At 53.5% G+C, this 13,413-nt stretch overlaps 1 protein-coding gene across 1 annotated transcript; it reads left to right on the forward strand.

Moving 5' to 3' along the window:
• The first annotated feature begins 3,686 nt into the window (after positions 1 to 3,686).
• Positions 3,687 to 11,010, forward strand: PGLS (6-phosphogluconolactonase). The gene is made up of 5 exons (XM_043586964.1): positions 3,687 to 4,057; positions 7,481 to 7,588; positions 8,028 to 8,129; positions 8,417 to 8,557; positions 10,647 to 11,010. Exons 1-5 carry the CDS (start codon positions 3,770 to 3,772, stop codon positions 10,782 to 10,784), a joined length of 777 nt encoding a protein of 258 aa, XP_043442899.1. The 5' UTR covers positions 3,687 to 3,769; the 3' UTR covers positions 10,785 to 11,010.
• The last annotated feature ends 2,403 nt before the right edge of the window (positions 11,011 to 13,413 follow it).

Below are 13,413 nucleotides of genomic sequence, written 5' to 3' on the forward strand. Positions count from 1 at the left end.
TCCTTTCGCTTGGCATCACGTTTTTAAGATTCATCCAGGTTCATTCCTTTTTATGGACAAATAATATTTCGGTGTATGGATGGGCCACATGTTGACCATCGACCAGTTGATGGACATTGAGTTATTTACCCTGTTTAGCTATTGTGATAGTGCTGCCGTCAACATTTGTGTACAAGTCTTTGTGTGAACATATGTTTTTCATTGGGGGGGGGGGTATAAACCAAAGTGTGGAAATACTAGGTCATATGGCAACTGTTCCATATTTTGAGGGACTGCCAGACTGTTTTTCAAAGTGACTGCACCATTTTATGGTCCCGCCAGCAGCTGTAAGAGTTCCAATTTCCCATGTCCTTGCCAGCACTTTCTTTGGGAAATAGGTCTATTTCAGACAAAACACGGGCAACAAACGGACCTGCGTGTTCTCTCCAACCTGCTTCCGTGTCTCAGTTAGCTTAAGCTCCACCAGGCATCTAATTCAGTAAGCTCGAAACTCGGGACTCAATCCTGATTCCTCTTTTTCCTCATACTCCTTGGCCCATCCATTAGAAAGGATCAGGTTAAAAATTTTAAAAAGAAAAAAAAAAAAAAAAGAAGACACACTTGGAAAGCTTTTATACTGAACACCATGATGAAGCGACGCTGAAAAACATCTATCCTGAAGTCAGATCTATATTGCAAACTTAACAGTGGGGCTTTTTGAGGCTAACCTATCCAAAGAACCATTTGCTTCCTTGAATTTTAAGTAGATCTTTTAAAAAGCAATATAATGGGGCGCCTGGGTGGCTCAGTCGGTTGAGCATCCGACTTCAGCTCAGGTCATGATCTCACGGTCTGTGAGTTCGAGCTCAGGTCATGATCTCACAGTCTGTGAGTTCGAGCCCTGCGTCAGGCTCTGTACTGACAGCTCAGAGCCTGGAGCCTGTTTCGGATTCTGTGTCTCCCTCTCTCTCTGACCTTCCCCCGTTCATGCTCTGTCTCTGTCTCAAAAATAAATAAACATTTAAAAAAAATAAAAATAAAAAATGTGATATGAGAGAAGGAAGGAAGGAAGGAAGGAAGGAAGGAAGGAAGGAAGGAAGGAAGGAAGGATCAGGAGCCTTGCCTCCAAGACAGACCCTAAACCCACCAAACCCAGCCAGCACTAGATTTCTCTAACCCACTAAACGTCGCTCCTGGCTGGCCTCCCTACTCCCACCCCATCCCTCCACAATCCCTTTATGTGGTAGCCAAAGTGATCTTTTAAAAACATACCCCAGGCCTCTCCCCTACTCAAGCCCTTCAGAGGATCTGCTAAGGGGTGTGGCCCTTCCCTTCCTGGTCTCATCTCCAGTCTGGCCTGGGTGGTCAGTCTCCAGTCACACATGCCTGCCTTCTGCTCTCTCAAAATAAATACACTTTTTAGAAAGATTTATGACTTTGTTTTCTTCTAAGGGTTTTTCATTTCAGCCCTTAACATTTAGGCCTTTGATCCATTTTTTTTTTAATTTTTTTTTTTCTTAACGTTTATTTATTATTGAGAGACGCAGAGAGAGATAGAGCATGAGCATGGGAGGGGCAGAGAAAGGAGGAGACACAGAATCCGAAGTAGGCTCCAGGCTCTGAGCTGTCAGCACAGAGCCCGATGCGGGGCTCAAACTCACAAACCGCGAGATCATGACCTGAGCCGAAGTCGGACGCTCAACCGACTGAGCCACCCAGGCGCCCCTTGATCCATTTTTTTTAAAGTGATCCCTACACCCAACGTGGGGCTCAAACCTACAACCCCGAGATCAAGAGTTGCATGCTCTACTGACTGAGCCAGCCAAGCGCCCCGACCCATTTTAATTTGTACATCGTGTGAGGTGGGGGATCTGTGTTTGTTTTCCAGTGCAGATGTAACAAATTACTGCAAGCTTACTGGCTTAAAATGACAACACCAATTTATCATCTTCTAGTTCTGAAGGTCAGAAGTCAGAAATGGAGCTCACTTGACTAAAATCAAGGCATTGGCCTGTGGCTGCCTTCCCTCTAGTGGTTGAAAGAACCCACTTGCGTGCCTTTCCTAGCTTTTAGATGCCACCCACATTTCTTGGTTCATTGCCCCTTCTTCCATCTTCTAAGCCAGGAACAGTGGGTTGAGTCTTTCTCATGCTGTCATTCCTCTGGTTCTCCCTCATCCCCTCCCTTCTTCCATTTACGAGGACCCTGGTGATTACATGGGGTCCATCCAGGCTATCTATTTTAAGGACAGCTGATTTGCAACTTAATTCCATCTGCAACCACTATTTCCCCTTGCCAAGTAACCTAACGTTATTCACCAGGTTCTGGGGATCATGGTGTAGACACCTTTGCCAGGAGCGGTGGGGTGGGTGTGGGGGTGTCCTACCTTTCTGCCATTATAGGATCTAACTTCATTCTTTTGCATGTGACTATCCAGTTGTGCCATTTGTTGAAAAGACCATTCTTTGCCCATTGAATGATCCCTGGCACCCTTGTTTGTAAAGATCCACTGACCATGGATGTATGGGTTTATATCTGCATTGCCAGGTTCTAATACATTGATAGCTCTCTCCTTATGCCAATACCACAAGGTCTGGATCACTGTAGCTCTGCCAGCAAGTTTGGAATCAGGGTATGAGTCCTCCAACTTTGTTTTTCTCTCCACATTATTGTGGCTACTTGGGGCCTCCTACGATTCCATACGCATTTTAGGATCAGCTTAGCAATTTCTACCCCAAAAAAGAAGTCTGAAGTTTGATAGCAACTGCGTTCAATCTGTAGACCAATTTGGGGAGTACTGACATCGTAACGCTATTAAATCTTCCAATCCATGAACAGAAGATGTCTTCCCATTTACTTAGATCATCTTTAAATCATCTTTTTGCGAAGTATTGTAGTTTTCAGTGCACAAGTTTTGCGATTCTTTCATTAAGTTCATTACTAAGTATCTTATTCTTTTTGGTGCTTTTGTAAATAGACTGTTTTCTTAACTTGTTACTGATTTTAAAGACGCACTACCCATGCAAGTCTCATGGCACTTACCACAGGCTCCTGAATTCTCTGACCCGGATAAGTGGCCCAGCTGGCCAGGCCCACCAGGTCTTCCCTGCCCATGCTATTCCCTGGAATACCCTTTCTCATCAGCCAAAACCCACTTGCCCCATTTTAGGAGCTCCTCCAGCCAAGAGCCAGGGTAGAGGCCTCTCAGGGTCCTCAGGCACACAAATCGCCAGGGAGCATTTTCAGAAGCAATTCAACAAGAATGTTTCCAGCCCCAATTCTGCAACAAGCATAGTTCGGGGGCTTTCGGGACACGAGTGAATAAAACGCACCCTGCCCTCATGTTGTTTGTACTTTAATGAAAGAGGAAGACAACAACGAGCAACGAGATCAGTATGTTAGAGGGTTCAGGAACTTCCAAGTCCACCAAAACGCGCCCTCCTCCAGGAAATCTCCCATCTCCTCCTTCCATTCCACCCCCACACCACCCTCCTGGGGACCCCAGATGTGGGGTCCTCCCTCCGACCCCGCCCTGACACCGCGAGGCTGAGATCAACCGCACCGGTTCCGCCTGCCCCGGCCCAGCAAAGAGCTCAGGCACAGCGTGCAAAGAATCAACGAGCCCCTTCGGATCGACCGCCGGGACGAGCCGCGACTTCACTCGCGGGACTGCGCATGTGCCGTAGGCGGCCGCCCGGAGGTACTGACAGCGGTGCGGCCGGGCCAGCCTTCGCGCAGGCGCGCTGGCGGCTGCCCGGGGCGCTTCCGCCTCCCCGCCGCCGCCGTCGCCATGGCCGCGCCGGCCCCGGGCCTCATCTCGGTCTTCTCGACTCCGCAGGAGCTGGGCGCGTCGCTAGCGCAACTGGTGGCGCAGCGGGCGGCGTGCTGCCTGGCGGGGGCCCGCGCCCGCTTCGCGCTCGGCCTGTCGGGCGGCAGCCTCGTCTCGATGCTGGCCCGTGAGCTGCCCGCCGCCGCCGCCCCCGCCGGCCCCGCCAGCCTCGCGCGCTGGACCGTAGGCTTCTGCGACGAGCGCCTCGTGCCCTTCGAGCACGCCGAGAGCACGTACGGTCTCTATCGGGTGAGAACTACGGGGGCCGCCGGGGGTCATGCCGCCGAGAGGACCGCGCCCACCGCCTGAACCTGACTACGGGGGCCGCCGGGGGTCATTTCAAGAAGGCCGCGCCCACCTCCTGAACCCAGCTGTGGGGGTCACGGAGGGTCACACTATCCCCTCTGCCACTGTCTGGGAGGGGTCTGCTGCGTGCCCTGAACTCCCGCCTCCACTGCCACCCGAGTGGCCCCGTGGGGGCCTTCAGGTCCTATAATGCTTTATCCTGTGGCCGGGCAAAGGCGTGGAGGTGAAACAGAGTGGCCCATGCCAGGGACCTAGAGAAATTCAGGCGCCACAGCCTGGCAACTTGCAAGGGCAGAGGTAGGGAAGGGCCAGGCAGGAGGTATCTGGTGTGGAGCTTGGGCTTCGGTTTTCTCATCTCCAGCCTGGACGGGTTCTTGATCTACCTCCAGCTACCTCGAGCTTTCGGTGCTGATCACCTCCAGGGGTGGTCATGCTTGGCTTGTGGCCTCAGATCCTATAGAATCCGGGCAACCGAGGCTTGGAGGGGGTCGTGGCCTGGCCCTGGGGTTCCCCAGCTGCATCTGAGCTCTCTCCTCCTGCCCTAGATGTGGAAAACGCGCCCAGGGAGGTGTGGAAGGGGCGGGCGTGGCCCGAAGCTTCTGGTCCCTCAGGTCCTGGGTGTGTTTCCCCCGCTCTAGGTAGAAGTTGGAGCTGATGATTTTCTGTTGTTGTTTTGTCACAAGAAGGAAGGCTTGCTGATTACCAAACATTTTAGCCACATCAGCTCACGAAATTGCACGATAACCTATGAGGTGGGGGCTGTTAGTTCCTCCATTTCATAGGTGGAGAAACTGGAACCAGAAGAGGAGGAGAGCTTATGTGCCAGGCTAGTAGGGAAGCCAGAGTTTGAAGGGACGCCCCGGATAGCACTTGGGACACGTCTCAGGGGCGGGGGCCTCCCTGTGGGTCTTTTTCAAGAGTTTAATTAAAAAGTGGGCTCATGTTTCTTCATTTTAGTTTGCATAAGTTTGAAGAACTTTACTTTTTTTTTTTTTTTTTTTAAGTTTGTCTATTTATTTTGAGAAGGGGGAGGAGGGGCAGAGAGAGAGGGGGAGAGGGAGAGTCCCCAGCGGGGCTGGACCTCACGAACCTTGAGATCGTGACCTGGGCCGAAACCAAGAGCAGGACGCTCAACCAACTGAGCCACCCAGGCGCCCCAGAACTTTTACTTTTTTTAAATTAGGAAAACTGTGTTTGCTCTAGTAACAAAATTCTAACAAAACGGTAAACAAAAGTGTTGCGGGGATGTTCCTTGTATGTCTCTGTATCCAACGCTGGGGACACGATGGGACGCTGGGCCATTCTCTCATGGGGCTCCTAGGGGGCATCGGGCACTGACAGGGCAGGAAATGAAGGGAAGCCCCGCAGAGTATTCGCGTAGTGCAGTGTGGACAAAAGATAATTGTGTGACATGATAGAAACAGCCCAGGGATGACCTTTCAGCCAGGATGGTGGGGGCTGGGGGAGCTTTGAGGGGTGATGTTTGAACTGAGGCCTGGAGGTATGAGGACCTGGCCATGGGCAGAGCTGGGGCAGAGGTTATGGCCAAGGCCTACGCTTTGCCACGGGAGCAAATGTGGGGCCAGGATTCACTCCTTCTGGGGGAGTCACGTGAGTTCCCTGGGGCTGCTGTTAACAAAGGACCACAAATCGGGTGGCTTAAAGCAAGGATTTATTTTCTCTGTCCCGGAGAAACCTGAAATCCAGGTGTTGGCGAGGCCACGCTCCCTCCGGACGCTCAAGGGGAGGATCCTTCCTCCCTTCTTCCGTCCTCTGGGGGCTCCGGGTGTTCCCTGGCCTCCAGTCTCTCACCAGTCATTGGATGTAGGGCCCACACCAATCTACTATGAAGTCAGCTAATCACATCTGCAAAGACCTGCTTCCAGATAAGGTCACATTCTGAGGTTCTGGGTGGGCATGAATTTGGGGGGGGGGGCACTGGTCAACCCAGTATAGGGATGCAGAGGCGCTTCTGTCCTCAAGGACGGATCTCGCGTACCCCGGGGCTCTGTCGGTGTGAATGTTCTGCGCACCCTGCGTGCTCCGTGGGTCTTCTGCTGCTGAGGCCAGGGCTTTGTCTCCGCTGGAAGGATTTGCAGGGGCTGCCTTCGGGGGGAATGGTGCCTCGGTGCCTGCAGAATGTCAAGAGAGAAACAGTCTGATCAACTAGCAGTTCTGCTTCCGGGAACCTGTCTGCCTGACCCTCCACCCCTGAGCTCCCTGGAAGGAGCCCAGCAGGAGGGGGAGGGAATGGCTCTGAGCCCGTAGGGGAAGGGCAGCTAAGGAGACGATCATGGGACAGAAATAGGGCCCTGATATTCCCCACTGGCTTGCTTAGTATAATCCCCGAGCGTGTGTATAGATGGGGACCTTGGACAAAGCAGAGCGGTCTTTCCGAGAACAGATCTGACCGTGTCCCTTCTTAGCTGACACATTGGCTCCCCATTACCCTCAGTATATCGCTCTTACTCTTCAGGACTGTGTGTCTGGCCTGTTTTCTCTAAAATTATTTTTTTTTTTAATTTTCTAAATGTTTATTTATTTTTGAGAGAGAGACACACACACAAGTGCGAGTGGAGGAGGGACAGAGAGAGGGAGACGCAGAATCCGAAGCAGGCTCCAGGCTCCGAGCCGGCAGCACAGAGCCCGATACAGGGCTCGAACCCACGAACCGTGAGATCATGACCTGAGCCGAAGTCGGACGCTTCACTGACTGAGCCACCCAGGCGCCCCTGGCCTGTTTACTCTATGTCCCTGTCACTTTCCCCCTCTAATACTATATTTTTGCTGCTTCCTGCTTTTCCTTTGTGACTCAGCTTGGCGCTGCGTCCATGGGCTAGATCCTGTGTGAAGGGAGGCACCAAGGTGGGGTCGCCAGGGTCCATCCCAGAGCAGATCAAAGGCCCTGAGGTTCACCTGGGGAGACGAGGGAAAGGGCCAGAGCCCTCCACCTGGCAGGAGGCCCGACTCCGGCCGCTTCCACAAAAATTAAATCCATTTTGCAGAGGCCAGGGTGCGTGCTATCACGGCGGGGGGGGGGGGGGGGCAAGGTCAGCTGGGCGTCATGGAGGGCAGAGAGGGGCTGGGTTTTATCCTGAGGTCCAAGGGACCCTGGGGACTTGGAAACAGGGCTGTGATGTGGCCACACAGGTGCAGACTGGGGCCAGGAGGCCCCCAATCATGCTGGCCTTGAAAGACTCCTGGTGGAAACGCCCCCGGGATCCCGACTCACCCAGGAGGTGGGTGTATGACGGTCCTGTCCTGGAGGCATCTTCACCTGGAGAATCCAGGTGGTCACGCGTGCAAACCTTGTGCCTCTGGGAACCATGTGTGGCTGTTGGTGACTTTGTCCCTCCTCTGCTGCAGACGCACTTGCTCTCCAGGCTGCCCATTCCCGACAGCCAGGTGATCACCATTAACCCCCAGCTTCCTGTGGAGGAGGCGGCCGAGGACTATGCCAAGAAGCTGAGACAGGTGAGTCCCACGGTGTGGCCCCAGGGAGGCCTGGTCCATGCGGTGGTGACGGAGCAGGCCTGTGGGTGGCACTGTATGATTCTCACCAGCAAAAACTAGCGCCGCCCCCCCCCCCCCCCGCCCCGGGGGTGGTTGCAAATACGGCCCCACCCTGGACAGATGCCTTTCAGGACCACCCCCGCTCCCCCTTCCCGCGAGTCCACAGCCCCACCGTTGGGTCCCTGAAGGTAGCCCAGCCTCTGACACTCTGGGAGCAGGTCTGGGACAGTTGTGTCCCCAGGCTTTTGGCCAGTCACACGGGTGAAATGTGGAGCCTCACAGAGGCCCTTTCATGCAGGTGAGGCTGCGTGTTGCTCCCTGTGTTACAGCCACTGTCGCTTTGTGTCCTTTGAGCCCCACCCTGCCCCCAACCTCTCAGGACTGTCTTTTCCCCACCCAGGCCTTCCAAGGGGACGCCATTCCGGTTTTTGACCTGCTGATTCTCGGAGTGGGTCCTGACGGCCACACCTGCTCACTCTTCCCGGACCACCCCCTCCTGCAGGTGAGCACACCCACATGGGCCTCTGCCGACTAGAACTTCCGGAGGGAGGACCACTTTGGGGGGACCGGGAGGTGCCCACAGCAGGGTTTGAGTCAGCCTCTGCCAACCAGCAAGCCTTAACCAACTCTGGAGCCTTGGTTTACCCATCTTAAAATGGGGATTTAAATCAAGTACCACAAGATTAATGGTGGGGGCGGGGTGACGGAATGATGGACAGATCATGCCTGGTGTATGTGAGTGCTCGAGAAACTGAAGTGACATTCCACCCCGGGGCCTCCCTCCCCCAGGAGCGGGAGAAGATCGTGGCCCCTATCAGCGACTCCCCAAAGCCACCACCAGAGCGTGTGACCCTCACGCTTCCTGTGCTAAATGCAGCCCGAACGGTCATTTTTGTGGCAACCGGAGAAGGCAAGGCAGCTGTTCTGAAGGTAATGGCTGAGGGCCCCATTCCCAGGAAGGTCATGGCATGTGGGCCCAGGGATGGAATATGGCCCCAGACAGTATTATGCTAGAAGCACCAGGCCCCGAGGGACTTGAGTAATTCTTGGTTTGAAGGGGAGATGGCCACTATAATTACAGGCTACTTAGGAATACATAATTACGAAATGAAGTGAAATTGATGAGATGAGGCCAAAGCTGCACTCAGAGGTAAATTTGTAGCTTTAAGGTGTGGTTTCAAAAACTAGTAAATAAGGGCATGACTCTTGATCTTGGCGTTGTAAGTTCAAGCCCCACATTGGGTGTAGAGATCTCTTAAAAATACAATTTTTAAAAACATTATTAAATAAAAAAAACAGTTAAACAAATTGAGTGCTTTACTCTAGACTCAGGAAAAAGAACAATAACAAAAATCCAAGAAAAGTCAGTGGAAGGAATAAGTGACATTGAGGTCAGAAATTAATGAATTGGTTAATATTCTTTTTTTATATGTTTATTTATTTTTGAGAGAGCATAAGCAGGGGAGAGGCAGAGAGAGGAAAACAGGGGAGAGGCAGAGAGAGGAGGACAGAGGATCTGAAGTGGGCTCTGCGTTGACAGCAGTGAGCCTGATGTGAGGGTTGATTCACGATCCATGAGATCATGACCTGAGTCGAAGGCGGACACTCAATCAACTAAGCCATCCAGGCACCCCTGGATTGGCTAATATTCTTAAAAGCTTAATGGTAATAGATCCCAAAGTTAGACCCCTGGCAAAACTAATCAGGGAGGGAAATTATGCAGTAGGAATAACTAAACAAGGAGGAATAAGAAAAAAAAGTTTACTTAAAATTTTAGGAACATATAAAACAAGTAAGATATTAGAAGTAAACTAAAAAGGGGCGCCTGGGTGGCTCAGTTGGTTAAGCGACCGACTTCGGCTCGGGTCATGATCTCGCGGTTCGTGAGTTCGAGCCCCGCGTCGAGCTCTGTGCTGACAGCTCAGAGCCTGGAGCCTGCTTCGGATTCTATGTTTCCCACTCTCTCTGCCCCTCCTCCCTCCCTCCCTCTCCCTCTCCCTCTCCCTCTCCCTCTCCCTCTCTCTCTCTCTCTCTCAAAACTAAATAAAACATTGAAAAAAATTTTTAAATGTTTATTTTTGAGAGAGAATGTGTGCGTGCGCACACACACACACACACACACACACGCAGGGGAGGAACAGAGAGAGGGGGGACAGGATCTGAAGCGGGCTCTGCACAGACAGCAGAGAGCCTGATCTGGGGCTCGAACTTGTAAACTGAGATCATGACCTGAGCTGAAGTCAGACACTCAACCCACTGAGCCACCCAGGCACCCCAGAAATACATATTTTTTTAAATTAATAAGTAATAATTATTCCTCCCAAACTGTTAAGCCCAGATGTCCTCACACAAGTGGCTTGGGTTGGGATTAAGGGTTCAGACTGTAAAAAATCCAACAGGCCAGCATCCCTGCCTGTGACGTCCAGCATGGCCTTGGGCAGCCACTTAAGCCCTCAGGCCTCAACTTTCCCATCTGCAAGGTGGGTCGGGAGGGCCCTTCCGTGTTGTCTTCCTGAGGATCAGTGCAGCGGTTTTAGCTCAGAGTAGGCTCACGTAAGACTGCCCAAGCCTCAGGCTTTCCCTGACTGTAACATGGGGGTGGAAAATGAGGCGACCTCACAGGGCGATGGTCAGAGGAAATGACAGAGGGCATGGGGGCAGGCCTGGCCATCAGAAAGCAGTATTTATAATTCCCACCGATCGTGAGGTCACATCAGGGGATCAGCACAGCACAGCCCACGGGCCCACATCCTGCCGCTTGTGACAGCCGAGCTGAGTAGTTGTGACAGAGACAGGGTACGACCTGCAGAGCCGAAAGAGTGACTCTGATCTGTGCCGGAAAGGTGTGCCGACCCCAGGCTTACACAGTCCCCTGCTGATCGTTTAAAGCCAGGACAGCCGGAAGGGTGACATCACATTCTAAGAGTAGGAGAGTCTTGTCCGTGGGGGGTCCCGGGAGCTCCGAGGGGTGCTGGGGGTGCAGGTCCGGGGGCCTCACGATCCTGCCTTTTTTATGCAGCGCATTTTGGAGGCCAAGGAGGAGAACCCCCTCCCCGCCGCCCTGGTCCAGCCCCACACGGGGAAACTTTGCTGGTTCCTGGACGAGGCCGCGGCGCGACTCCTGACTGTGCCCTTTGAGAAGCATTCCACTTTGTAGCTGGCCCCGAGGGACACCACAGCTGGGACCACAGACGGCCTCCGTGGGCCGGGACCTTCCTGGGCTGGGCCCCGCTGCCCCCGCCGCCGCTCCAGGCTTCATTTTCGAAAAGCCGCGTGGTGCCTCCAGAAGCCCCCGGGGTCCAGCCACCGGCCCGGCCCGGGGGCCCTCAGCCCACCGGCCGTGGCTCTGGGTGACCAGATATTAAAGGGCGCGTGTGCTTGAAGTCTGCACTGTCTCGTGGTCCTTGGTGGGCAGCGGGATCAGGGATGCCCAGGCTGTGCGTGTGACCTAAAGCCTTCGTCCCAGAGGGTGGAGGGCAGGGATGGGCACCCTGGGCTGCCAGAGCAAAGTGCCACAGAATGTGTGGTCCCCCAGAGCAGGAGGTCAGAAGTCTGAAATCGGGGTGTCAGTAGGGTTGGATCCTTCTGGAGGTTCTGAGGGAGAATCTGTCCCATGCCTTTCTTCTGGGTTTTGGTGGCTGCTGGCACTCCTTGGCCATCCTTGGCTTCTAGACACATCACTCCATGTCTGCCTCTGTTGTCCTGTGTCCTCCCTGTGTGTCTGTGTCCTCTCCTGTTCTCGTAGGGACACAGGTCATTGGCTATAGGACAACCCTAAATCCAGGATGAATTCTCAAGATCCTTAGGAATTACACCTGCAAATAAGGTCACATTCTGAGGTTCTAGGGGTTAAGGGATGGACATATCCTGTGTGTGTGTGTGTTAAAAACCAAGTAATGGGGGCTCCTGGGTGCCTCAGTGGGTTAAGCATCTGACTTCAGCTCAGGTCAGGGTTTCACAGTTTGTGAGTTTGAGCCCCGTGTCGGGCTTTGTGCTGACAGCTCAGAACCTGGAGCCTGGTTCGGATACGGTGTCTGTCCGTCCTTCCTTCCTTCCTTCCTTCCTTCCTTCCTTCCTTCCTTCCTTCCTTCCTTCCTTCCTTCTTGAGAGAGAGACAGACAGAGCACGAGCAGGGAAGGGGCAGAGAGAGAGGGAGACACAGAATCCCAAGCAGGCTTCAAGCTCTGAGCTGTCGGCACAGAACCCAACGCGGGGCTCGAACCCATAAACTGCCAGAGCCTGACCTGAGCTGAAGTCAACACTTAACCGACTGAGCCACCCAGGTGCCCCTCTGTGTCTCCCTCTCTCTGTCCCTCCCCTGCTTGTTCTCTCTCTCTCTCTCAAAAATAAATAAACATCTAAAAATAAAACCGCATAACAAAATTTACCATCTTAACCATTTTTTAAAGTTATTATTTATTTATTTATTTATTTTGAGAGAGAGAACGCACACATGAGCCAGGGAGGGGCGGAGAGGAAGAGAACCCCAGGCAGGGTCCTCGCTGCCAACACACACACAGCGCGACTTGGGGCTCAATCGTGAGATCATGACCTGAGCCGCAAATCAAGGGTCGGACGCTTAACTGACTGAGCCGCCCCGGCGCCCTTCATCCTAACCGTTTTTAAGTGTCCCGTGCAGTGGCCTTAAGTACGACCACACTGCTGTGCAGCCGTCCCCGCCCTCCGTCCCCAGAACACTCGTAGATCGGAAACTCTACCCCTGTTAGACAGCTCCCCACGCTGCCCTTTCTCAGGCCCTGGGACCCACGCTTCTCCTTTCTGTCCCTATGACTCTGACTACTCTGGGTACCTCCTATGAGTGGAGTCCTACAAGATGTGTCCTTTTGCGGCTGGCTTATCTCACTCGGCGTAACGTCCTCACGGTCCCTCCATGTTGCAGCCTGGGCCAGAATTGCCTGCCTTTTTAGGGCCCAGTCCTCTTCCACTGCGTGCGTGCGTCACGTTTTTTTTCCCGTTCGTCTGTCGAGAGATGTTTGGGTTGCTTCCACGCTCTGCTTCTTGTGATAGGGCTGCTGTGAACGTGGGTGTGCAAACGCCTCCTCAAGAACCTGCTTTCAGTTCTTTGGGGATATTCCTAGAAGTGTAATTATTGATTCACATGGTAATTCCGTGTTTAGATTTCAAGGAGCCTCCGTAGGGTTTTCTGTAGCGGCTGTGCCCTTTTATATTCCCGCCAACAGGGCACAAGGGTTCTAGTTGCTTCGCATCCTCACAAACGCTTGTTTTGGCTTTTTTTTTTTGGGGGGGGGGGACAGGGAGAGACAGAGCATGAACGGGGGAGGGGCAGAGAGAGAGGGAGACACAGAATCGGAAACAGGCTCCAGGCTTCGAGCCATCAGCCCAGAGCCTGACGCGGGGCTCGAACTCACGGACCGCGAGATCGTGACCTGGCTGAAGTTGGACGCTTAACCGACTGCGCCACCCAGGCGCCCCTTGGCTTTTTGATAGTAGCCTGTGGACATATCCTTTTGGAGCACAGAGTTCAGCCCTTTGTACACTTGACCGGGCTCTCCCGGCACACGTGGGGCCGGCAGCAGCCGCTGTGTCCCCCCGGGCTGCGGACCTTCTCAGAGCCTTGAATGTGCCAAGACACCTCCGTCTGTGATGTGCCTGCGCCGTAGCATTTTCCCAGAGCGTGACCACGCATGGGTCACCTGTCGGCTTTGGGGCGTTAGGCGCTGCAGTGGGGGAGGCTGGTGGGTGCACGGGTGCCTCTCAGCCGTGTTTGAGCTTTGCCACGTTTGGGGGCCGGGGGCGTCCCGCAG

This window comes from Prionailurus bengalensis, chromosome A2 (genome assembly GCF_016509475.1).
Source record: "Prionailurus bengalensis isolate Pbe53 chromosome A2, Fcat_Pben_1.1_paternal_pri, whole genome shotgun sequence".
NCBI classification, from domain to species: Eukaryota; Metazoa; Chordata; class Mammalia; order Carnivora; family Felidae; genus Prionailurus; species Prionailurus bengalensis.